At 43.4% G+C, this 25,023-nt stretch overlaps 3 protein-coding genes across 5 annotated transcripts; 1 reads left to right on the plus strand and 2 right to left on the minus strand.

The window, feature by feature from the left end:
* Positions 1 to 1,602: 1,602 nt before the first annotated feature.
* Positions 1,603 to 3,184, minus strand: cbln12 (cerebellin 12). Its single transcript, XM_085141923.1, has 3 exons — positions 2,903 to 3,184; positions 2,411 to 2,530; positions 1,603 to 2,330 (listed from the first exon to the last, which is right to left on the minus strand). Exons 1-3 carry the CDS (start codon positions 3,182 to 3,184, stop codon positions 2,133 to 2,135), a joined length of 600 nt encoding a protein of 199 aa, XP_084998049.1. The 3' UTR covers positions 1,603 to 2,132.
* Positions 3,185 to 4,475: 1,291 nt separating this feature from the next.
* trim110 (tripartite motif containing 110) lies at positions 4,476 to 10,546 on the minus strand. Its single transcript, XM_085141922.1, has 8 exons — positions 10,418 to 10,546; positions 9,178 to 9,679; positions 9,000 to 9,095; positions 8,625 to 8,858; positions 8,184 to 8,206; positions 7,850 to 7,995; positions 6,227 to 6,498; positions 4,476 to 5,619 (listed from the first exon to the last, which is right to left on the minus strand). The coding sequence occupies exons 2-8, from the start codon at positions 9,664 to 9,666 to the stop codon at positions 5,350 to 5,352; spliced, it is 1,530 nt and encodes a 509-aa protein (XP_084998048.1). The 5' UTR covers positions 9,667 to 9,679; positions 10,418 to 10,546; the 3' UTR covers positions 4,476 to 5,349.
* Positions 10,547 to 15,424: 4,878 nt separating this feature from the next.
* sall2 (spalt-like transcription factor 2) lies at positions 15,425 to 24,747 on the plus strand. 3 transcript variants are annotated; one of them, XM_085139799.1, is made up of 4 exons: positions 15,425 to 16,020; positions 17,545 to 17,691; positions 19,208 to 23,073; positions 23,399 to 24,747. In XM_085139799.1, the coding sequence occupies exons 2-4, from the start codon at positions 17,616 to 17,618 to the stop codon at positions 23,699 to 23,701; spliced, it is 4,245 nt and encodes a 1,414-aa protein (XP_084995925.1). In that variant the 5' UTR covers positions 15,425 to 16,020; positions 17,545 to 17,615; the 3' UTR covers positions 23,702 to 24,747. The 3 variants fall into 3 exon arrangements, with proteins under 3 accessions (XP_084995925.1, XP_084995927.1, XP_084995926.1); XM_085139801.1 differs by having other exon boundaries at positions 15,425 to 18,954; XM_085139800.1 differs by lacking the exon at positions 17,545 to 17,691 and having other exon boundaries at positions 15,872 to 16,020.
* Positions 24,748 to 25,023: the final 276 nt, after the last annotated feature.

The following is a 25,023-nucleotide window of genomic DNA, read 5'->3' on the forward strand; positions in this document are numbered from 1 at the left end:
TCCCAAGCCGGCAGCATACGGCAATTTCATTGGCTCGACTAGCTGTCCATCAGACGTACTGCCGCTACCGAGCGGGATGAGAGTCATAGTTTGGTTGAAGTAACACTAAATGCGGCCTAGTTGGGATCGTTTGGCTCGGTGATCTTCAACATTGCTGTCTCGCTGTTGTAGATGCTCGAAATAGGAAGCGCAGCAGTTTTAGAGCTGGCTGGAAAAAAATAGATATCGTTTTAATAAACTGAAGTGTTCATGGACTGCACGGCCAAAAGACCTGTTTCTGAATGGCACACCATCATTTTTTTCAGCGGTTTATTACACTGGCCATAACCCAGAAATCAGCCTACATCATTAAATGAATGAAGACCTGTTGTCATATCGGTCTATTAGTTTCTAGATATATATAACCAGACGACGAGGGCGTATTATATATTTCCCAAGGTTACTAGTACACCTGGAACATTAATGTTAGCTTCCTCTGGGTATTAATGTAATGGTCTGGCGCTTCCATAAGCGATTCCGTTTTTTAATTAGGCTTTGGTGCCCTCTAGTGGCCTAACATTAAGATATAATTACTAGCTTTCAGTCTGTTATGTATGCAGTTTTCAGGGCACTGGGACAGAAAAGGGCTCTTATTGCCCCAGATTCATTTTTTCTTTTTCTTTTTTCTTTTGGTCAGTTTCCTTAATCACAAATTAATTAGACCATATAAGTGTAAACTAATCTTAAATAATCTCATACTTAGATTTCTACATAGGGCCCTCTGAGGTCAGATCACAGGAATGCCACACCCTGTCAGATACGGTTGTATTTGAGTGGAGCAAATCTTGAAGTAAATAAACTGCCAATGGCTTTGAAGTTTGTTGTATTTGCAGGTCCTTGTGGGGCTCGGGGCACAACGGAGGTTACCCACTCTACGTGGCTGAAGAGTGAACCAATCAGTACAGTGGCACTTGGGTGTAAAGTATAAAAAAGAAAAACATTTTAACATTTGCGCGAACACTGCAAGATTTCATTGTGTTTTCTGAGATTTCTTTAGAAAGGCCATCATTTCCTGCCTAGGACTTGAGGTTAATTTTATAAGATATTCTTCTTTGGGAGCATTAATATGACAGCGTGAATTCATATCTAGGCTTTTTCCATTTTTATGAATTTTTTACTCGTCATCCTAATTTCATAAATGTATAATTCTGGTAACGGAAGGATGAAAATGACAAAGGAAGTCAGAGAGAGAGAGAGAGAGGAAGATGGTGGGCATGAACCACGGAAGCGTAAGTGACTACATGTGACAGCACACCACACTTTATCCACGGCAGCCCTGCAGAGATGAACCTGCCTGTTCGACAGAGCCTCCATCTGTCTGCGGCCCTGTACGGAGCATTCACCGTACACCACACTTCATACCGGGTCCCACGCTGGTCCCTTCGGTCCATGCCAACGCCAACTCTGCTGGTGGGATCTATATTTACAAACAGCTGCCATGGCACTGGGTAGGGTACAATGGAAGGGATGAGAAATACGGTCTTGTATAAGCAGATTAAACAGTCGCAGCCTTGGTGATTCATCAGATATTGTCTGAAATCAATCCCGCTCGCATACTCAAAGTGAAATACTGAGCCAGATTTAGACTATTTTATTTGGTCTTTGATAGAAATTTCTTTGTAAATAAACATTTGTTGCGTTATACTAACAGGCATATAGAGGAACAGCAGTCATACAGCACACTAGAATAAAGAGATTTTTTAAACATAGACAGGATGGCATGTGGAGGACAGCAGTGTTGAAACACTTAAGAACAGAAGCTTTTAGGTACTCTAGCACAGAAGCCCATGTTTTAAATGGCTACTTTAGAATTTTGCCACAAAGTATCTCCTATAACAAGCATTTAGACATAAAAAAAAAAAAAAAAAAACCAAACAAAACAGAGCAAATGAATTCCTCAGAGAAATTATCTTTGCCATCTACTCTCATTTTCTTTTTGGTCCATTTGAACAATCATCTCATTTTTGCATAAATGCCATCTTTTCATGCACTATATAAGGTTACAGATTGAAGCCTTTCTTTTCTCCCACCACCTCTTCCCCTTTTTTCTCTCAATCATTCTCACTTTGTGGCGCTTCAACCCTCTATCTTTCTCACAAGGGGAAAACCAGGAAGCCTGAGAATGTGGAGTACTTCCAGCCTCCCATCAGGTTGCCTCTCTCCAGTCTGAGGTAGGCCTTGTCGCCCTTCTCCATAATCACCAGGCCGGCATTGGTGGCGGCTTCTCTGGTCACGTCCTGGTCCCCGGCGAATGCCGAAATCATTGGCCAGCCGTTCACCATCAGGCTAACCTAAGAGATGGGAACCAGCGAGATTAAGAGAGTGATCCACCGGAACGAGAGCTATGAGTCTCAGAGTCGAGTGGGCGTACCTGAATAGTTTGTCTATTGTAGGCCTTCACCACATGGAAGTTGAAGCTGTACACCCCCCTCCTTGGTGCCAGGAACACACTACTTTCTTGGTCAAAATGAGTGCCCACGTTAACCAAAATCTGAACAGACAGCAGGAAAAAGACGGGGGATGATAAAGTCACGACATGGGTCATTCTTTTCGTCTGTTCAGATTGCTTACTTCCAAACTACTGAGACCTATTTTCATACATCCCTCCCTCCCTCTAAAATGTCCATGGACATTCAGCTTGTGCAGCATAATCCAACCATGTTTTCATTATGTGGCTTCACTACAGGTTCAAAAGTTTAGCAATCAGCTCATTATCACGCCCAATGGGAGAAGACACCTGACTACAAAATGATAGCACAGAGCCTTTTGTGTGTGTTAATTTGCCCATTCTGTAATGTAAAAAATAAACCTGTCACAATTTGCTACAAATGGGCATAATAAACATAGATATCTGATAACTCACATTATCAAAGTAGATGATCATGGTGCGGTTGCTCATGTCTGTCGGCTCGTGGTTGGTCTGGCGGCTGGCAGAGAAGGCCACCCGACCCGAGCCAGAGCGCACTGACATGCCCAGGGCGTTTCCGGCGGGTTCGGACGAAGGCGTGGAGTCACACACTACCAAACATTTCCCCTCAAGGATGATGGGCTCTGTGTCATTCTGGCCCCTGGATCCCAAAGGTCCCCACAACAGGAGCATGCCCAGGAGGAGCAGGATGTCAGGGTGGACTGACCCGAGGTGCATGACTGAACCTGAGTTTTGTTTTGTTTTTTAAGTCAAATATCTCTAATTTCTAAGGACAATAGTCACTCTGGGCAATCTGCAAAATAAATAAACATGCTACGGCTAAAGAAACACTCTATATCAGAACAGAAAGAAAACCTGTTTTGTGTTGTTTTTTTTAATTTAGTCTATGTTTTCCAGGCAGCTTTGACTCAGATTGGTTTGCTGGTCATATCTGTCAGTCTTTTCTTTCGAGTTTCCCCCTTTTTGACCCCCACACAAATCCCCAAATCTCTTCAGTGTCCTTTGTGCTGTGTCAACAGGGTCCAGAATGACACTCAGAAAAAAATAGCTCTTGATATTTTCAAGTTGATGTCGTCAGCAAAAAGTAAGCAGAGATGTAGCTGAGGAGGGGAAGAGAGGGAGAGACAGAGAAAAGATAAGGGGCGACACGGTGAGTGAAGATCCAAGTCCGGGCTTAACGGATGAAGACGAGGACGGAAAAGGTGTGGAAGAGAGGGAAAAAAGAGATGAGGTAAGACTTTGGAGAGGTGACAAAGGGGGAGGATGTAGGACCCAGAAGGGAATCAGAGAGAGAGAGATGGGGAACAACTCCACTGAGTGACCATCTGTCTGCCACACACGCTCGCTGTTTCTCCCACTTGTGCCTCTTGTTGCACACACTCACGCACGCTGCAGCCGCACGTACACACATTCATCTTCTCTACAGGTTCGAAAGACTGTTGTCTGTTGGTTCGGCTCACTGAAATGAGTAAAATGCAAAGCCCCCCCCCCCCCCCCCCCCCCCCCGCCTCCAATGCCATTTCAAAGTGTAGCATTTTTGAAATAACCTCCATTTATCTGTGCAAAATCAGCAACAGGGTGAAAACATTTCCTTCTAAGCTTCAACAAAGTTATTCAGAAACAAATGCAACAAGCCTCCTCATTCAAGGAATTACACAATTCATTGTGCTATTCATCAACAGTGACTAAACATGATCTGACTACAAAATTATGAGATTATGAGAATAATAAAAGTAAGAAACAGAGGATCACCTGTTCCCATGCAAAGGATCGTGTATTCCATATCTGAAGGACTGAAATATCCTTGTTGTCCCGCTCCTTTGTCACATTAATTCACAGCATGGCTGATCACAACCAAGATAGAGACTGCTCTGATCTCTCTGTCTATCTCCCTGTTCCCTCTCTCTCTCTCTCTCTCTCTCTCTCTCCCTCCTTTCCATCTGCTTCGTTCTCACCTTTTATGCTGCATCCGCCCACTCACGTTTACAGTAATATAAAAGATAAATAAGTGTGAGCAGCTTCAAAGAGCAAAGTTAGCAAGTGAGTGGCAATTTTCTCCCCTTTCCCCCCTGTAATTCCCAAACAAAATATTGATCTCCTCACAAGAATCAAAAGATCCTTCGCCATCTTCAAGACAGCGAGATTTATTTCCAGGTCTTTATGCATGTGGTAAATAGAGCTGGATTCCTCAATCCGCTGCACCGTTTGATCCATAAAGATGCTGCTTTTGTGTTTTTCTTTGATCATGCACTTAATGTCTAGACGCTCTTAGATACAGACAGGAAATCACAAAACAGAGGTAGAGCTTCAGAGATGTTTAAGAAAGGCTGGGGTGAGAAAAAGGTTCAAGTTTATCTTATTAATATCAGCCAAACAAATTTCCAGCTTTTCTATAACTACATCACTTTATAAATAAAGGCCATCCTTATTTCTAATTGCTGTGGAATCAAGGTGCTGAACAATGTAACTAAAGTAACTAATTACTTTTAGAATATTGTAACTCAGTTACTTTTTTTAAGTAACTAGTAACTATAATTAATTACTTTTTCAAAGTAACTTGCCCAACACTGGAAATGAACATAATTGGTCCCCTTTAAAATGAGCCTTTCCATCTAGTGTTTAGGGAAGTATCAAATTCCGTTTGGGTGTCTTCTGGAAATGTTTTCACATGCCAGCTGATCGCAGCTTTAGAAGACACAGTTTTGTCTCTTTGGTGAGGAAGAGGTAAAGCTCTGTTTTAGAGCAGGAAGCAGAGAAACAGCAGCTCATGGCAAAGACTCACTCTACACAGACGGGAGAAAAACAACAGCACTTTATTTTGGAATGGCCAAAACAGCACAGAGTTCATCATCATCATCCTCCTAGCTGTCCTTTTCATCACATCAGACTTTAACAATAGTGATCCGACTGTTGAGCTCAGCTTTGTAGAGTCCAAAGCCCAGGCACACCGGCTGAGTAAAGGTGGTGGAGAAAGTGTGGATGTGGATCAGGTTGTTAGACGGTCCCACCTCTGAGTAGGTGATGGTGCCTGAGCTGTAGTCCACGGCTACAGCAACGCGGTTCCCAGTCATTTGGTATGTGAGGCGGGTCTTCCTGCGGTTGTGCCAGGCGGCTAGCTTTTTATCGTGCTGCTGTGTCAAGCTCCATGAAACCTACAAGGGGTTTAATCAAGGAAGATGTTTTCATTTCAGCTGAAACTTTACTATCAAACAATTACTGATATGGGGGAAATTGATCTGGCGATAATTTTAGTAACTGATTTATATTTTAAGTTGAGCGAAAATCACTGCAGCGTTCCAAGGAAGTATTGGCTATATCTTAAATTGCATGTGGTTGACAAGGAAGGTATCGCTGTAAATGTTCTCATCCTTCTGCAAAATGTGCTTTGATCACTGACGGTTAAATCAGGGCAGTGATATTAGTAAAAAACCTAAACATAAAATTAAACGTACACATAAGAATAGACTAGGAAAGAATAGAACTGGAATACAATTGTTGAACTGCTTTAGTGCACCAGAGGAAAATAGAAAGAAGGTTCACTTTTCAAGGCCAAATTTACTGCTTTACTCTGACTGAATGAATGATGAGGTGTTCGAAGGAAAAAATCATCTTTTTCACTGATGCCAAACAGACTGAGAGATGTCAGGGACAGGCATCAAACAGAGGCTCCTGCTCATTCTATTAGTTAGCAAAGAAAACACAAAATCTAACACTGGAACGAGTGTGACTAACCACTCTGGCTCTGCGGCACACTTGTACCTTGTTGTTCCCAAATGCATTGCCTTCTTTGCCCTTCCGTCCAATACTTCGGTAGCAGATGCCCACATCCCAGAATCCCTCGGCTTCCAGCTCCCAGTAGTGAGTCCCAGAGGAGAAGGTCTGGACGGTGAGGACCTGCGGCCAGTGGTCGAAACGTTCGGGATGAGCAGCGCAGGGCAGGCGGTTTTTAACTCGTGTAACTGAGCGCAGGTCGTCTGAGATGCTCAACAGAGGATGAGCTGCGTTTGTGTCCAGACTCAAGGGACTGGTTACTGCAAGGAGAGAGATAAATCTTAGTTACTTTCCTCGTAGTACTTAAACTTGTTCGCCCATTTCTATGAAGCAAAACAGAACTTTTAAAATGCAAAACAGAGATTTATAAATATATGCTTTTCAGCCACACCTACATCCTCAATTGCTGTCACCTTCATTTTGTCCCCACTGCGTTACATCTGAATAAATATATTTCAACTTAAACGTTACAAACATGTATATGTATAATTCAGGTCATTAAACTCGTGCTTTTTAACATAAACATCATCTGCTATTTATTCAACACATTCATAGATGGTTCATCATGGTTTTAACTCCATTGATGATGCTTTCTTTATTAAGCTCAAGGCAAACATATTTAGAGTTGAACTGACTCTGATTTGCTATTCTGGACTCAAAACTGAGCTTCTCTTCTCGGGATTAGAGGTCAGCGTTAGACTCAGAGTTTGTTAAACACATTGCTGGTGTATTCAGCTTCATGTCTCTACCTTTGTATTTGTCTGCGCTCCTCTGTTCCCCGCCTTTGTTGATCACTATGTTTGTCTTCCTGTTTTTAGTGCCAGCTCAGATTTTGTGTCCTTATTTGGGATTTTGTTGTCTGCTGCTTTTGAATTTCCGTAGACTCTTGTAAGTTACCAGCAGCATCTTATTAAAGCTTTTGTTTTGTTTGCTCAAGCTGTCAGTCTCTGAGTGTCGGCAAGTGTGTCCTCCAGTGAACCATAGAAACCAACTGAGAAATATTTGCTAATGACATCTACGTGTTAATGAAAACACCCACAAACACATCCTTTAGGTTTTATCAAACATGAACTCCAAACAATGTCAAGAAAAATCAGGTCGTATACTACAGAGGTGTTACATAGTTACATATTATCTATCTATCTATCTATCTATCTATCTATCTATCTATCTATCTATCTATCTATCTATCTATCTATCTATCTATCTATCTATCTATCTATCTATCTATCTATCTATCTATCTATCTATCTATCTATCTGACCTTTCACTTCTAAGTTGAATATGTAAATGACTGCACTCTGGAGCCTCACCTTAAGACCAACTGAGCATTATTTAAATGCCATTTAATTTATGATGTCTGCTTACAGCAGGATGATGTACCATGTCACTCAGAACTCAGATCATCTCAAACTGGTTTCTTGAACATTACACTGGAATTCAAATGGCCTCTACAGTCACCAGATCTCAGTCTAACAGAGCACCTCTGACATGTGGGTTAAGTTCTGAAGTTCAACAAGGAAGCTAACAAGCTTCATTCCCCAAAATGTCTAGCTATTCCTTTAAAATCATTAGCGGCGCAGGTAAGTGTCACGCATTCATTCCACTCACAGAGTTCCCTCTTGAGGTCACTGAGACAGCGGAGGGTAGCAGTGATGAACTCGCGGTACTTGCTCTCGATGTCCTGCAGAATGTGCTTCCTGTCTGCGCTGATGGGCTCAGGGATGTAAAGTGGACTGTTCAGCTCAGCTAATAACCTACAAATCAAAAGCACAAATGAAATAACGCCTTTATTATTTTGTGTCTTTCATTGTTTCTCTATCTCTCTTTTCTCTCGAGCTTCCACTGTAATAACACTCCCTAACATGACAACCCAAACACACGTCAACATAACACAGCTCAGGACGAGTCCTAATTCAGTCTGACTGCTTTGTTCTGGACTTACTTTGTGTCATCTGATTGAAAGGCCTGCGAAAAGAAAAGTCAAGGACAGCTGAGAAAAATGTACCAACAGAGTGAAAAGCAGCTGTCTGTGTGAATGTGAATGTGCTCAGGTAGATTTTTTTTTCTATAAAGTCCTACATTTCTACATTTTTGCATTTTCAAATCGCCCTAATATGTAGCCATGCCAAATGTGTGATCTGCTGTAAAGCTTCACTCTCTGGCCACTGTGTATATTAAGTGTACGGTATTGCAGCATATTCCAGTCAGGACTACAGTGGTGGATTTCCTTGGCTAAAAATGATATTCTGCAGTCGCACAACAGTTAATCTCCCAATCAGAGATTGGACTGGATCGTTACTGGAAACTGGTGCATCCTGTCTTAAGCTATAATTTAGTTTCGTTTGCATGACCTAGTTCTGGAAAAACCTAATGCTGCACTCACCCAGATGAGTAGGAAAGGGTCTGTCTCTGACAGCAGTAAGGCCAGATAGTGCTGGATTCTTAGGGTGTGGTGGATGTGGTCCCTCACTTTGGAGCAGACTTCATGCACACGATCCATGACCTGTTGCCTCTCCTTCTTGGTGATGTCTCTCAGTGCCACCACCAGCTTGTTGACCTGGACCTGCAGGTCTGAGCCCAGCTGCTCCACCTGGGCATCGTCCTGCTTCAGAGAATCCTGGAACCAATGAGGACAGAGTATTCGATTGCTGGCAGATCAGTGATTGAGACACAATCAAACCACATGACTTGTGATTTTGGTACGAACAGCTTTATGAGACAATAGATTTCCTTTGCACAGATAAATATGTATACTCACTGCCATGGTGGAATCGATGTTCTCACGCTCTTTGAGGATTCGCTCTCCATCTTTCAGTTTTTCCTCTGCTTTTATAAGCAGTGTCTGAAGGATGACCTGCAAAAATCACCCAGTAGGTATTACAGCAACAACATGTTAACATAAAAACATACATTAATTGATTATCCATCCAGCACACCTTCAGATCATCCTCCACGTGCCTCAGTGCTTTCACTTTGTGCTGAGCGTGGCCTCCATCCAGCAGGCAGTCGCCACACACGTACACTCTCTCATCAGCACAGTAGTAGCGGAACAGCTCTGTGTGCACCGGGCACCTTCGCTGGGACAGATCGCCCAGCGGATCCACCAAAAGGTGGGTGCTAAACACCGGTCTCTCAAGATGAGGCCGGAGATGTTCGGCACACAGCGACACTTCACACCTCAGGCAGGTCTTAACTGCCAACGGCGGTTGTCCTTTCTCTGCCTCGGGAGGGCAGCAGTCGCACAGCACTTCGCCGTGCTCCTCCTGACACTGGGGACAGGTGAAGCGACCTTTTCCTTCACCCTGGCTGCTCCAGGCCTCCCGGACACAGGCAGGACAGAAGCTGTGACCACAGGGCAGGGGCTGGGATTGGCTGAAGGTGTCTCGGCACACAGAACAGGTCAGCTCTTCATCCATGGAGGCCATCGTGAGAAGGATACTATAAACAAATAAGCACATTGATTAAGCGGCAAACACACAAAACGTACAAATATCAACAACTGTGCAGACTAACATGTTTGTGTGATGTATAAGAAAGACTAACACAAGACAGAACCACACACAAGACACAGGCAGCGCTGGAATGGTGACAAGCTGGGAATGCTTGTTTCACTCCAACTGTGCACTCAGACCAGTAATCCTGTCTACTGGGCTTTTGCCTACTGTGCTCTATGAATAGATACTTCACAAAGTAAGCGGTTTTACTGAGAAAACATGCTGAATGTGTACAAAAATATCAGAAAGGCCTCATCCACTTTTGTCAGGGAATATATCAGCACAACTAAAAGTGGTAGAAAGGACATAGAATACCAAAAAACCCTTCTTCTTCTTCTTCTTCTTCTTTTTTTTACAATAATATATACTATCAGATATTCAAAACATTATCAAATGAAACAAAGCAATTATCAAATAAACCTAGGTGTAATATATAGTGGTTCCTTTTCTTTAAAATAGTAGCAAAGGTGTTGTAACACTGACTGTAGACGAGCATTAACTGCACTTAGACTGAAGCTGTTGCAGTGGAGGGATCAGGAGATCATCTGACACAGATGGCTGGCTCAGTTTCCTTTACATGTGCTCTTCTTTTCTGTATTTCCCCCAAAACTTCAATGCTTTAACTAACAACTATGTATCATTAGAAATTACTAAAAAAAAACACAGAAGTGTCATTCCTTACCCGTTAGCTTCCTAGTGTTTGCAGACTAAAGCCATCTGTGAGTTGTGTGCGATCAGACTGCCGATTGGAGGCTAATCCCCACAGACTCACTGCACTCAGAGAGGTCAGCTGATCCTGAGATGGGAGGAAGGGCAAAGGTGGGGGGAGTGGGGCAGGGAAATCGATTAGGTAACTCTGAAGACACAAGGTTTAGGGTTAGAGTTTACATCATGTCCCTGCACAATTTAAAACATGTCAGCGTCACATAAAGCGTTTCCTCTCTAGCTGTCCTACACCATGTGTGTCCCACATGTCCAACGCTTTCCATACGTTTGTTTTTGTCATTCAGAAGCATGACTGCAGCTTTCAGCAAGCTTTGCTTTACCTGATTTTGTCGGGCCAGTGAACTTATAACAGAGGTTTGTTTTTTGTTGAAACACGCATGCATACTACTGTATTTTCCCATCACAATTAAAGCTATCAACGTGAACCATTCAGTCAGTGATACTGGGGACAAAACAAACAATATATGCAGCAAGCTCAGAAGGGCGAGGTATTTACCTCTATATTTAATTTTTCTTTTTGTCTTAAGGAATACAAATATATGTGTGTTATTTGCTCTTAAACACAGATCTTCAGCTTTACACAAAGTAATTTTGTTTTATTTCTGCCAACATTTCCATGCACACACATGAGAAAGAAGACCTTGGGGGTTTTTTTTCTTCTTTTCTTCCCCAAGCCTTTTTTACAATTAAAAACACGACCTTCAGAATATTCAGTATAGAAATGGATTGGGTTGAAATGTGTGCACAAAGATGCGGTGCACAAGGTTGTACACAGAAAAGCAAATAATCAAAGAACCTTTGTCAAGGGAACATTTTTGCAATATTCTCTCCTGGCATCTCTGATGAAAAATCTAAAAATTTGGAGGAAGCTTCCTTTATTGAGATCTTACTGTAATTTTCATGCTTTAACAGACACGTGAACTTACAAGAGCTGATGACATCCATTTTTTCCATTATAATGAAGGTTCAAAATTTCAAAGACCTATGACATCCATTCAAGAAACACAAGCTACAGTCAAATACAAAAGCCAATTAGCTCCTGAAATATTCAAATGTTATTGTTTTTTAATGACAATGTGACTTCATAGAATTAGGCATGAAGCTAAGAGTTAATAAAAAACAAAAAAAAACCCTCTTTTGTTATTTATTAACTGACTTAACAGTATGAGTAATTTGAAAGTACAATATCCTGGACTCTTCAATCAGTAATGTTTCCTAAAGTCATAGGATGTTTTGGGTCTTAAAACCATCAGACGGGTGATAATGCTCGTGCCCATGTGGTGCTACCATAACTGTGACTATTCTCTGGACCCATGGTTAAAACAAATTCTGGCCTAAGTGATATCCAGCATGTAGTAGGTTCTGAGCAGCAGAGGCCTTAAACCTCCCCTAATAAGTCTGGGTTCTCTGCTGCGGCTTGCCGGGATGGATAGTGTGTCTCTCAGGCTGCAAACACCTTTCCTTCACTGGTTTGTGGTTTGAAACTGGCTGTAGGTGTGAATGTGAGCCTGAATGGTTGTCTATCTAGTGGGTTAGCCTTGTGATAGACTGGTGGCCCAGTGGGGTGTACCCTGCTTTTCATCCACTGCCAGGTAGGATAATTTTCAGCGCCCTGGAAAAGTGGTTAGGATGGATGGATGGATGGATGGATGGATCATAAAGGGCTCTTTATTCACTAGACTCTTAAGAGTAAAATGGTGCATCCAAAACTCACTTTTTTAATGTAAGTCTCAATGACAAGGCAAGAGGATCAGAATGAGGTTGTTAGAGTAGTCAAGCATAAACCCTGAACTATAGTAGCACTCACTGTCTTTTTACCTTTATTTGAGTAAGGACATGTAGGTATTTACGAGGTCCAGCCAGACCACCATTGTCCCATTTTCCTTCTTTTTGGAGAGTGGTATGAATCTAAAGGTGTCAGAACGGTGCTCAATTGGGCCCCTAACAACAATAAAAACAAATATCTTCCCCTTAACACTGAGTACTGCGCTCCCTTTACAAACTAAGGTATAATGCAATCTAGATAACAGGAAATGATGTGAGCAACACAAGGCAATGTGAAGCAAATGAAATTTGATGTTTCTCTTTTTCAACGTTGTATCATTCAAGACCTTGGAACGGTGAATGCCTGCAGTTGTTGAACTAGAAAAATAAAATATTTGCAGCATGTGCAGCACTGTCATTGTTATAAAATGTGAGCCGTACAGGTGTGGACTTTCGCTACCAGAGGTTGCAACAAAGCAGAGAACTGTCATTAACGAGCTTCATTAGAATAGATAGAATAGAATAATCATTTAATTGTCCCACAGGGGGGAATTTGGTTGTACAGACAATTACAGACAAGAAGAAATTATATATCATAATATATCACACTGACTAATAATCGAATCCTCCTCGTGTGTGTTTTTAATACCAACATGATATCTAGCTGTAGACAAGTGGAGGAAAGAAAACGCAGCAGATATTCACATTGCCCTTCTGTTGTGACCACTAACAGCTACTGTGTATGGTCTTTTGTTGAGTTTGATTTCCAGAATTTATTCCTGCTCCACAGCTAAATATGCATATAATAACACATAACATAATCCCCAATATGCATTTTGTATTTAAGTTTTTATTAAATGCTTTGTATGTTTCCATTGAAAAAGATAAAGCACGGATGCACAGGTGAGTAATTCAGTGAAAGAAATGGACCCTCTTTATAAGTTTATACAACAGATCCTCAGCTTGTGTTTTGTCACTTAAACCGAAATCATATCACAGCTTTTATGGATATTTCTCTTACTATTTAGTTAATTTCTTGGTGTAATAGTAGGATTTTGACTCTGCAGGTAACTCATTTATGTTTTGGGGGGATTTTTTTGGATTTTCTCAGGCGTCACACCCTAAACATGTGAGATGCACTGCCTGAAAGCTTCATGGCCTGCCATGCCTGCTTGTGTCTAATAAAAAAAGAAGACATAGCAGTTCTGATCTTTGCCATAAAACTGCTCCTGTCAGATGTCATTCAGGTCAGGACCACAACTGTCTTAATCATAAGCAGAATTTTTAATAGCACACACTGATCTGACCTCCAGTTTGGTTTTCACGCTACTGATTTTTGCAGAGAAGTATTTCACCATGGCCTGCCCAGTGTGGGACTGCACAAAAACTGCAATGGTATCCACCCTCATCTCATTTTCCATTTGGATACTTTCACTGGTCTACGTGACTCTGGATAATGTCTTCTTGACCAAACCAGATTCTAGTTGTCACCGTCCTCTGTTATCTGCCTTGCAGGCTTATTTGTAGCCAGATAGAAAGTCTTTGACAGAAGTGAAGCCACAGGGGGTTATAGGTTTGGTGGTGGCAGCAGACACAATTTTGTTCTTTGTCTACCATTTCACAATCTTCTACTACTCTCACAAAGGGGACACAGCCTCAGAATCAATAGGCTATGTGAATGATTCCTCTGGTGGTCTGACCTGCACTCCATTCAATCTAGTGAGCAGTGCTTGGTTTCCTCCACACACGAGGCTGGTGTAACTAAGGTCCTTCTACCCCAGTTGCTCAGATTGGCCAGGCAGCCAGCTCTATGAAGAGTCTTGGTGGTTCCCAACTTCTTCCATTTACAGATGATAGAGGCCACAGCGCTCACTGGGACCTCCTGCTGCAGATCTACCCCAAATCTTTGCCTCAATACAATCCTGTCTTGAAGATCCACAGACAATTCTTTGGACGTCATGGTTCAGATTGAGCTCTGACGTGCACTGTCAACTATAAGACCTTATATAGATGTGTCCAAAAAACTGAGTTTACCACAGGTAGACTAAACTGACAGATGATCAGTGGAAACAGGATGTACCTGAACTCAATTTTGAGTGTTTCTTTGTTTCTGTTTTGTTTTTGAGTTTTGAGTTGGATTTTCTAGCATTCCTTTAAAATACGCATACTGACCACTTTGGTAGTTAATGTTGTGATTAAAAAGATATTGTAAACTCGTTCAGTATCTAATTACGTAGCACTGGTATTCTTTTTTAACATGTCTTTGAGAGACACCTAGTGGCTTTATTGCTGTAGCACACAAACCACCGCACCTGTCTGCTTATAGGGGGACATTCTTATGAGTTAAGATAAGACAATAATCAATATCATGACAGTAATACAAATAAAAAATGAGGCTGCTGGCACAACTACATCATTAGCTGACAAAATAAGTGTTGTAATGCACAAAGAAACTCACAGCAGAAGCTTTTTACACTGTTTAACATTACTATAAGCGGTGCATGAACAGACCGGGGAATCATTCATATTTTCTCATAGGGGTCACCAAAGAAAGATAAATTGCCTGTAAATACTCTGGAGGAGAGTAGAATTTTTCTTTATATCATCACTTACTTCTACTGATTTTCACATTATTGTCTCCAAAATGAACAAAATATAATGATAGAGTGGCTCAAGTGGGCTGCTCACTTTTTCTTTTTTTGATAATTCAATACAACATTAGTCTGTGGACTACATCTACAGAGATATCTAACCTTGAAAAAGAAAAAAAAGAAATCATTATCCTCCTAAGACCTAAAAACTCTTCCACTGCATGCATTTTTAATTTCTCTTTGATATTTGGGCATATTGGGACCCAATGATTGTAAAAACAAAGAATTACCAGATTTTTATTTTTTTACCTAATTTTTGTCTCTAAGAAAAATGAGAGCCACATATGAGGATATTCGTTTAAAATTTCGATAGAACAGTAGCAGTATAATGTCCTCGTAAGTAGATATCAGGCCCCTGTAGAGCAAAATTGAGTATTTTGGTCTAAATAACCCAAAATGTAATGTCCACATATGTGGACGCCAGGTCCTAGGAGGTTAATACTATGACTCAGTAGTGGTTGTTATTTTTTATCAATGGGAACCTCTGTCACCCGCGCAAATCTTAAATCCTACATGGATTCATGTCTGCATCAGAGGTGTGCGCGCTCCCGGGCCTGCACTCCTATGTGACATGCACACTGAGAGCCAATGTGGAGGTAACCGTGGTCACAGTTTCCCTAAGGACCGTCTGGCGGCGAGGGCCATTAATTATAAGAGACAGGGAGACAGACACCGAGCCAGCTTAGCAGACAGACAGACAGTACCGCAGCTAGCGCAGACAGGCCGGACAGGAGCAGGCCCCAACAAATACAAAGAGGGGAGGAAGAGCGACACGTAATCTACGGCCAAGGGGGGGAAAAAAACATAATCCTCCCCTTGTAGCGAGCAGGCTACGGCTATCTGCACCGGTCCTGCTTTCGCTCCTGACCCTGGACTCTGGGTGAACACACTCAGGCATAATAACCCTTTGTCATAAGAGAAAGAACGCGGTTTTCTACGGAGATAAATAATTGAAAAAAATGCGGCTGTGTGACTGCGCATCCCTGGCAGTGAATAGGAAAATGCTGCGCCAGTGTCCCGGCTGAGAGACGGAGCCGATCTTTCCCAACACAAGCTCCCCGGCTTCCCCACTCTCTCTCTCTCTCCCTCTCTCTCTCCTGTCATTACACAATATCGCTGCCAAAAATTCATCGTTTCGAACATGGTAAGTTTTCTTTGTGTTATATTTAACGGGCTTGTGTCGGCGACGCGCGGCCTGTGGGGGAAATGCACATCCGGGACTGCATTTTTTTCCGGAGAAGTCATAATATTTATGAATCATAACTTGTTATGATGTAGGAACGCGCGTGGCGTGCAACAGGTCGCCGTACAGTAGCGGGGACGCGCATCTCAGGGCCAGATTTTGAGCTTGGTTTCCAAACACTGGTGCTCACATACACACACGCGCGCGTTCAGCCTTTGTATACGCGATCAAACTAGCGAGATGGCACGAAAATCATACTAATATTAAGAAGAATAAGAAGGTCTTGTTGGAATGATGGAGACCAGGTTAAAAGCGATGATATTATCCGCTTTGATTGTTTGTCTGCTATTAGAGTTATGGCTTCATTCTCTTTTACAAAACACCAGCGATTACACAATGACACGTAGGTTATTAGCCAAATGATTTCCTTTTTAATCCCTACAATATTCCGAAATCACTGCCTGGTTTGGACAGAGAGCCTTTTGCCCAATATAATCTTGCTGTTAAGAACGTCAGATTAGTGGATGGTTATTACCCGTATTAATTACTGATTTAGATTTTTGGCTCCATTATTATTCTGCCCAAGCCCCAGTAAGAGAGGGAAGAAGGTGGATGCTCTTTGGGTGGGGGACTGTCACGGGGCCCAAGTGGAAAATGTATTTTTCTCCTCACCATGGCTGTGTTTTTTTCCAACTCCACGTGCTAAGCAGCCGTGATGAGGTTTGAAAAGGGAGCATTGTGTCTCCAGTCAGTGGCCTTATGTGTTGGAGAGGCTCGGAGAGGGTGATGTTCACTCAGCTGCGCTCCCTCGACGTCATTGTTGCAAATTTCACCTGATTTCAGGCGCTCTGTTTCACCGAGCTCACGCGGGAGGCTGTTGTTGGAGGCGTCGGGAGGGGGGGACACAGCCCACGCACACTTTGAAGTGACGGTGTTCGACAACACGCCCCGTGACAGGATGCGTTTGATTTATACTCTCGGGAAACAAGGTTTTAGCGGATTTCTTCCTTCCTTGCGCACTATTAGCTTTTACGTTTTAACAATCGACAGCTCGGGGAGGACTCATAATGTGATGAACTTGTGCGTAAATGTGTAAGGGTTTACCGAACAGAAGCGGTGGACTCTCGGCTCAAAAGATGGGGTGTTCACTCGCCATTTGAATGCAAAGTAGTGGATGAACAAGTGAGCTGTGTGTATGCGTGTGTGCGAGTGTGTGTGTGTGTCCAGAGAAGGAGGGCCAACGCCGTGTTTTCAGAATAGAAAGACTTGTTGAGAGAAACTGTCACACATGCCTCTTTGGTTCTTGTATTCCCCCCCTCTTCTCCACAATGCCACCAACGTGGAGCCACTTTATTAAGTCTAATCGAACCGGATCACCCGGTGTCAGATTTTTGGAACCCATACTGTAGTTTGTCTTATTTATTTAATTATTTTTTTCTTTCATTTTTTTTTTGTCTAAGTAATTTAGTTACCTGCTTTTTTCAGTGCGCAGGGAGACAGAGTAAAAGTTGTGTGTTGGCCAATGCGCCCCTGCGTCGGTCCCATCCTGTTGAAGCATGTCCCGTCGGAAACAGAAACGACCCCAGCAGCTTATGAGCCTGACCCTGGGTGCCTGTCGGAAACTTGAGCATGGTGAGACATAGACTATATAAATCAATAGAACAATGATCAATAATAAGTAAGACGATATTCACATTGGATGCCGTAGTATAGGAGACGTAGCCTTTTCTTAGTATGCGATTTGTGCCTTTTAATAGTGGACACGTGCACGTACATTAAAATGTAGTGCTTATTTAGGATGTACATTTACAGTTTGAATTAACATTACCATTATCTTCTTTGGGACTTCAGATATGTTTTTACTGTTTATATTTTAAGTTTTGTTGACAGAGATGTAATCATTTACTCTTAATCAGCCTTTTATTCATTCAATTTAAGTGTTTGACTTGAGTTCATTTGCGCTAAAAGTCTAACCAAAGTTAAATGTGCATGTTATAGCATTGTGCTAAGAAAATGGCTTGCTGGAATAATTTGAGTGCAGACGCTTTAATTCCTTCTGTGCAGGTCTAAGCCTTAAGCTGCTTCCTTGGCCCTATTAAACCCAAGTATCTTCACTCCTCTCACACTGCCAGTTTCAAAGACACAGACCACCCACATTTCAGAAAAACACAATAAATCGAAAGCAGTATCACTGAAAAACAATCCAAGGTGAATCTGAAGGCGTGTGCTACGAAAAGGGTTAGGGTTTGAAGCAAAGACGTGAGCACGAGAAGGTCAAGGAAAAAGAAACTTTGTGGGGCACCGTATAAGGTGTTCTAACTGCAGCAGCCCATTGTCCCCATTCAGCTTTGTTGCTAGCCACTGAAGCATGAACATGGCCACGAAGACGTGTATGTGAAGGCGCGCGCGTGTGTGTGTAGACACAGTTGTGTGTATTTGTGTCCGCTTGTCCACTTCAGTTACAGGAATAGGGACCCCATTGTGTCACAAAATTGTAGCTGTTGAGCTAACAGCAGGAAGTTCTGTATGCATTTGGGTGCACGCGAGTATACAAAGTGTTACGGAGTTTGCTTGCAGAACATATTTGCTGAGTCGTCATGTCTGTCATGGCCTTTTTGTTTTGCTTGCACGACAAACTCTTCCTCTGGCTGGCCTATCAGGAATGGGACCCCCAACTGTTTAAAGTCAGTTTTACTAGCCAGTCAGATACCCTGCAAAGTGTTCAGTACTTGACTAAGAACTAACTCTTGACACCCCTACTGGGCCAGTGGGGGATGGGCTCTTCAGTAAGACAGACTGAATGGAGGAAGAAAGAAAGAAAGGCATAGATGAAAGATTGCGTCTTATTTTATTTTAGGGAAGTGGAGGTCTTATGTGTGTTTCCCTGGAAACAAGGTGGTCTCCTCTGCGGGTGAGTAGTATATTCTGAGTGCATGTGTGTGTTTGTGTGCAAGCATGTGTGTCTGTGTGCAGACAGCAGTAAAGAAGCAGCACAAAGAGAACAGGAAAAAACATTTAGTTTAGTTGGCTGGAAATTAACCCCTAAGGCCAAAATTCACCTCCTACAGACCATTTGTTTTTTCATACCCTTCACGTGAAGTAGCCACCTAAATTTCTTTTCCTTTTTTCCTTTTTTCAATACCTGCAGATGACACCACGGCACTGAAGTCACACTTCTTTTCATTTATCACGGATTCTACTTTGTGCTCTTTGTCTTCTCCTCAAAGCTCCCAGCTGCCCCTTACCCTCTGTTCATCTCTCAAGGGCTCTCAGATCGCCTCTCAACTTACTGAGGGTCAATCCCTACCTTGTTCACCGATAAAGCCCCACCAGCAGCCTCTCAAAGACCTACAGCCCTCCCTTTCATCAGACTTCCCTTACTCCCCTCTCACATCCCACATACAATTCTCACCTGGCTTCAAGTTGTTTGCCAGCAATTCCGCAGCTTTCGTAAGTGCTGTTAACTACCCTCCCAGAAGCTCACAAATGGCCTCTCCCAAGCTGGGACTATCAGCCACCACCACAACCTCTTCTTCCTCCTCCTCATCCTCTGCTTCTCTATGTCCTCCACCACACCCTGGAAGCCCCAGTCGTGTGCCCGAAGGCCCTCCGAGTCCTGTTACACCTACCCCAAGCCCTGGAGTGTCATCTGCTTCGGGTGCACCTTCTAGGACCCAGCTGAGCATAGCTTTGATCCTGGAGGAGCTTCGGGTGTTGCAGCAAAGACAAATTCACCAGATGCAGATAACAGAGGAGATCTGTAGACAGGTCCTACGCCTTGGTGGAGCATCCTATAGCATAGACACACCTGCCCAACATCTTCTCCCTTCTGTGCCTCAGCTCTGCCTGGAAGGCAGTAAAAGGGCATCTAGTCCAATAACCCAGCCAACTGCATCTCAGCCTTCCACCTCTATGGCTCCTCTTCTAGCATGTTTCTCCTCCCTGCTTCCCTCCCAAGCAGTCAACAAGCCCACACAGCAGTGCACCTCCTTGTCTCAAATCCTGCAGCCTAACAAGGTGCAGATGGAGGAAACAGGTGGGGCAGCTGGTGCTCATGGTCTCACAAGGGGGAGCTCTCGCTCATCAGCTCCCTTGAATTCTTCCTCTGTTGCCACCACAGTGGCTTCCTCCACCTATCCGCTAGCACTGTCATTAGCTCTACCCAGTCGGTATCTTCATGAGAAGTCTCCAAATACTACTTCAGTGAGCGGGCACAGTGGTCTCTCCTTCCTTAACACACCCCTCCCCACATCAGTACCTATAGTCCCAAACTCACAACATGCTCTGCAATCTGCTTCTAACGGAGGAGAATCTTCTTCTGCATCCAGTTCCAACAACACTGTTGGCCGTCTCCAGCATGCCTGTCGCTTTTGTGGAAAAATGTTCAGCAGTGATTCAGCCCTGCAGATACATCTCCGCTCACACACGGGGGAACGACCCTACCAGTGCCCAGTCTGCCTCAGCCGCTTCACTACACGAGGTAACCTCAAAGTTCATTTCCTACGGCACAGAGAACAAAACCCCGAGCTTTCGCTGTCACTTCTGCCACCGTCTTTGTTTGGGATTGCATTAGGGACTACTGCGGGATCGGATATGGGACAAAACATGAGCAGCGGAAGCAGTACTAGTGCCATGAATACGATACAGAAGAAGCGAAAAAATAGGGCTGAGGATGAAACATCTGGAGACAGTTTGGAAATCAGTGGTTCTAGTACTGGGCTACCACTAGGGGCTTCTGGAGGGTCAACCCCATCTTCCCTACCCCTGCCCCCGAGTGTTGATCTAGCATTGATTTCCCACTCTCTCCTGCAATTTAACAGAGCTGCAGTGGTAGCTGCTGCAGCATCTATCACAACTGGCTCATCCAACTCATCCTCCTCATCGTCTTCCTCCACCTCATCTCTCGCAACCTCCCTTCTCTCAAACCCTTCCTTGTCCTCATCTTCTGCCATCACAGGATTATTCAAGGGTGCCAAGCAGCATCACTTTGATGAAAACACTCCTCCCCATGCCCCAGTGCTTTCCCCAGCTGCCTATTCCCAGCTAGCCCACCTACCTAAGCTTCTTTTCCCAACTGTCTCCACACCTTCTTCTACCCCAGCTGCACACTCATCCCTCTACAACCATCCAGCTTTGGGCTTGCTCCGCACCCCTTTACCTTCTGCTCCAGGCTCCCACCAACATGCTTCTTCAAGCCATTCCCAGCATTCCTTTCCTTTCTCTTCTTTTCCTAAAGTCACAGGTCCACCCACAACTACCAATGCATCTTCCCTGCCTTCCTCCATAGCCCCCACTCCTACATCGGAAACCTCTAAGCTGCAAAGGCTGGTCGAGAAGCTAGAGAAGGCCCCTCGACCTTCCTCTTCTCCATGGAGTTCTTCCAATACTTCCAATTCTGTGATGGAAATGTTATCTGGCAGTACCACTACCTCTTTAGCAACTTCAGCAAACAGTAGTTTCACAAATGCCAGCAATTCTACCACATATGTCATGGCATCTCCACTGTCCTCTAGCCTTGTTACTGCTTCGGTTTCAAACTTCACTCGCGAAATGGTAGCTGCCCTAGGCATGGGTGCCAATGGAGCAAGTGCCATGGCAGGAGGCATGTTACCATCACTGATTACAGATCCAGCTGGTAACCTTACATCCAATCAGTGTGGGGTGTGTCTACGAGTGCTGAGCTGCCCCAGAGCATTGCGGCTGCACCAGGCCACACACCTCGGAGAACGGCCTTTTCCATGTAAGATATGTGGACGATCCTTCTCTACCAAAGGTAGTCTGCGATCCCATATTGCCACCCATCATGCCCGGCCCCCCAATGCACGTGTACAGAACTCTTGCCCACTGTGCCAACGTAAGTTCACTAATGCTCTCGTGCTTCAGCACCACATCCGTATGCACCTTGGTGGACAATTGCCTCCAGATGGCACAGAGGATTCTGCACATGAGATGCCAGCAGACTCTAAAGCCATATCCTTGGTACAATCTCAGTCCCAGTGCACTGACCCAAATGCTACTTCAAGTAATACACCTCCCCTCGCAGGCCATTCAAAGAGCATAGTTCCAACTCAACAAGTTAATACTGCAACAGTTGCCTCTGTCCCTGCCTCTGACACTATGAAATCAGCTGAGTTCACTCAAAATCCAGGCAAGTCTGCACCCTCCAGCCCAGACCACATTCCCCCCTCTGACCTTAGCCCTGACCCCTTTATGAATCCCACCACACAGACTTCACCACCAGGCAGTGCAGACCCCCCTGTGCTTACTGTCAGTGTCCCTTTGCCAGCATCCCAGCAGACAGATCAAGCTTCACCAACTGGCGAAGACAACCAAGTTCCACAAGCCACGGTTGGTTTCAATCTTCCAAAATCTACCCCTTCACCATTTACTTCCAGTGTTACCAAAACCACAGAATCACCTACTGCTACTGAGATGGACTGCGGAGAGGATGAAGTATCTACCTCTTCCGATGCCTTCCTTGGCTCCAAATCAAACGTAGAGGACTTGCAAAGCACACCTGCTCTCGATGATCCCTTTTCCTACACCTGTCCCAGCACCACCTCTAACCCCAATCTTTGTGACGGTAATACGACAACAACCTTGGAATCAGACCCAGTCTCTCCAAGGCCCCAATCACCAGAGCCCATAAATAAAGATAAAGAGCTCTCATCTCCACCCACAACACCAAAGCAAGACCAAGCAACTGTGCCAGAAGGAGAACCCAAGCTGACGTCAGCTTTGGAGGATACAGACACCACTGGAGCAGAAGTAAGAGGCGAACCCCAGAAAACAGCCACTTTTGTAAGAGAGACACGTCAAAGCTTTCATTTTAGTTCATATGGGAGGGAAGAACGGGCAGATGGCATAAGTGGATTCGGCTCAAGTTCAATACTGGATGCTTCTGGCCCCATCAACCTTGCTCCAACCCTCCCGTCTCCGATGTCTCGTCCTGAGAAGAAGACCTACTGCTGTGCTGAGTGTGGAAAAGAGTACGCCAGTCGCAGTGGGCTGAAGGTAAGGAACAAGTTCCATCATTTATATCAATAAGATGTGTAGTTATGTTGGCACAATTACTGTGTTGACCAGAGCATTTTGTCCTAGACAAAAGAGAGTTTTTCATTCCCACTGTCACCAAGTGCTTTACCGTACAATATAAAGCACACTGAGGTGACTGGTGTTGTGATTTGGCACTAAATAAATTGAATTAAACTGAATTGAATTAAGATGGACTCTAAAATTAACTCTGTTGTGCAATTGTAGCCTACCCAAATTCTATTAAGATTTGTCTTTACAAGATGATGATTATAAATAAAAATCGTTCAACTCCATTCATTTTTAGGGGCACATGAAGCATCACGGCGTGGTATCCAAAACATCACGTCCGTCAGCCCGGAGTCGCCGTTCATCCACTGACCAACTTCCTTCTTCTACATCTATGACTTCCTCAAACATTCCAGCCACTAGGAGCTCAGCAGGCTTCTGGAACCAGTATCAAGCATTCCTCAACACCAGCGCTGAGCCAACTGATGACCCAACCACTGCAGGCCGAGGAGAAAATGAATCATCAAAATCTCCTGTTTTGTCACAGATGGATCCAAGAGCCCACGAGGAAGCTGGGGAAGAGTCCAGCGAAGGGTCATAACTCGCATAGCCGTAACTGGCTGGTAAATGTTACGGTGTTTTTGATTGTTGTTTACGTCTTGGTGTAACTGTACGGGCATATCATTAGTACTGCTTCCTTAACACATTTCAGGTTGCCTGTCAATGATAGTCAGAATAATATGTTTGTATATTTAAAGTTGTGAGTCAATCAGCTTGGTCCTGTTGTATTAAAAAAGAGACAGCTGTAGTGCAAATAAAAAAAGTGTGTATTCAAAGTAACAAAATTAGCCCAGTTATAGCTGGATTTGTTAAAAAGTGAAACTACCATTGTCTGTCTGACGTTCTTAACAGAGTAAAATTTGAAATGTTTGAATGGGTCATAATTCATATTACGTTTAAACATCCCAACAGGCTCAGATAGATAAATCTGATATTACTGGCTTTGAGTCATAGGAAATGAAGCTACAATAACCAGTTTAAACCATTTTTGGTAGTGTTGTAAACATGTAGACACTTTTGTTCTGTTGTGGCATGTACCAAATCTCATCCATCTGACACCAAAGGAGACTCGAGCCAACCAAAAGAAAATATTTTGGAAAATACTACAGCCAACCCATGTGTGTTTCATATGAAGAGAATCATTTTGCTGATAAGGATGAGTAAACAAATTATTGGATCTAAAACTACATCTTGCTTTGTAAAAGTCAACAAGGTGAACAATATGAATGTGTTACGGGGGGAGGGAGGGGGGGGTGTATATGGAGTCTTTTGTCCCCGTCCTGTGGCTCTTAAAACTACTTGCTCCTGCTGTGATTTCCTTTTCACTACCTTGTCCCGTCAAACCAGAAGCACACCTGCAGTTTTTGTGAGCCCAGTGAGGGCGCGATCCTTTGTGTGACCCTTGCCCTTCAGCTTTGTGAGTATTATGATTGTCGTTTGGTCCAAAAGTACTATCCGTAAAACCCTTTCAGTTGCTAAAGTTACTAAAACTTTAAGTTTGTGTATAGAATCTATAATAAATCAATGTCTGTTTGTTGTACGCTGTTATTTCAGTATCTCCACATTAAAAACTAATTTGGGAAAAAATATATATTGTTCAGTTTTGTTCTTCCCCCAAAGGGAGGGAGTATGTAGTCGGTTCAGTTTGTCTGTTTGTTAGCACTCTAGCATCCACAGTCTTCAACATGTTATTTTCAGATTTTGTATGATGCTACAGACCAATAAAATCTCCAGCTGATTTAATTTAGGGGGAAACTGGGTCAAAGTCAACTTCACATTAAATGTTGAAAATCAGTAAAAACTCTATAAAACACAACTTTTTTATGGATCATCTTCAAACTTCACAACAATATACTAGGCCAG

This window comes from Neolamprologus multifasciatus, chromosome 18 (genome assembly GCF_963576455.1).
Source record: "Neolamprologus multifasciatus chromosome 18, fNeoMul1.2, whole genome shotgun sequence".
NCBI lineage: Eukaryota > Metazoa > Chordata > Actinopteri > Cichliformes > Cichlidae > Neolamprologus > Neolamprologus multifasciatus.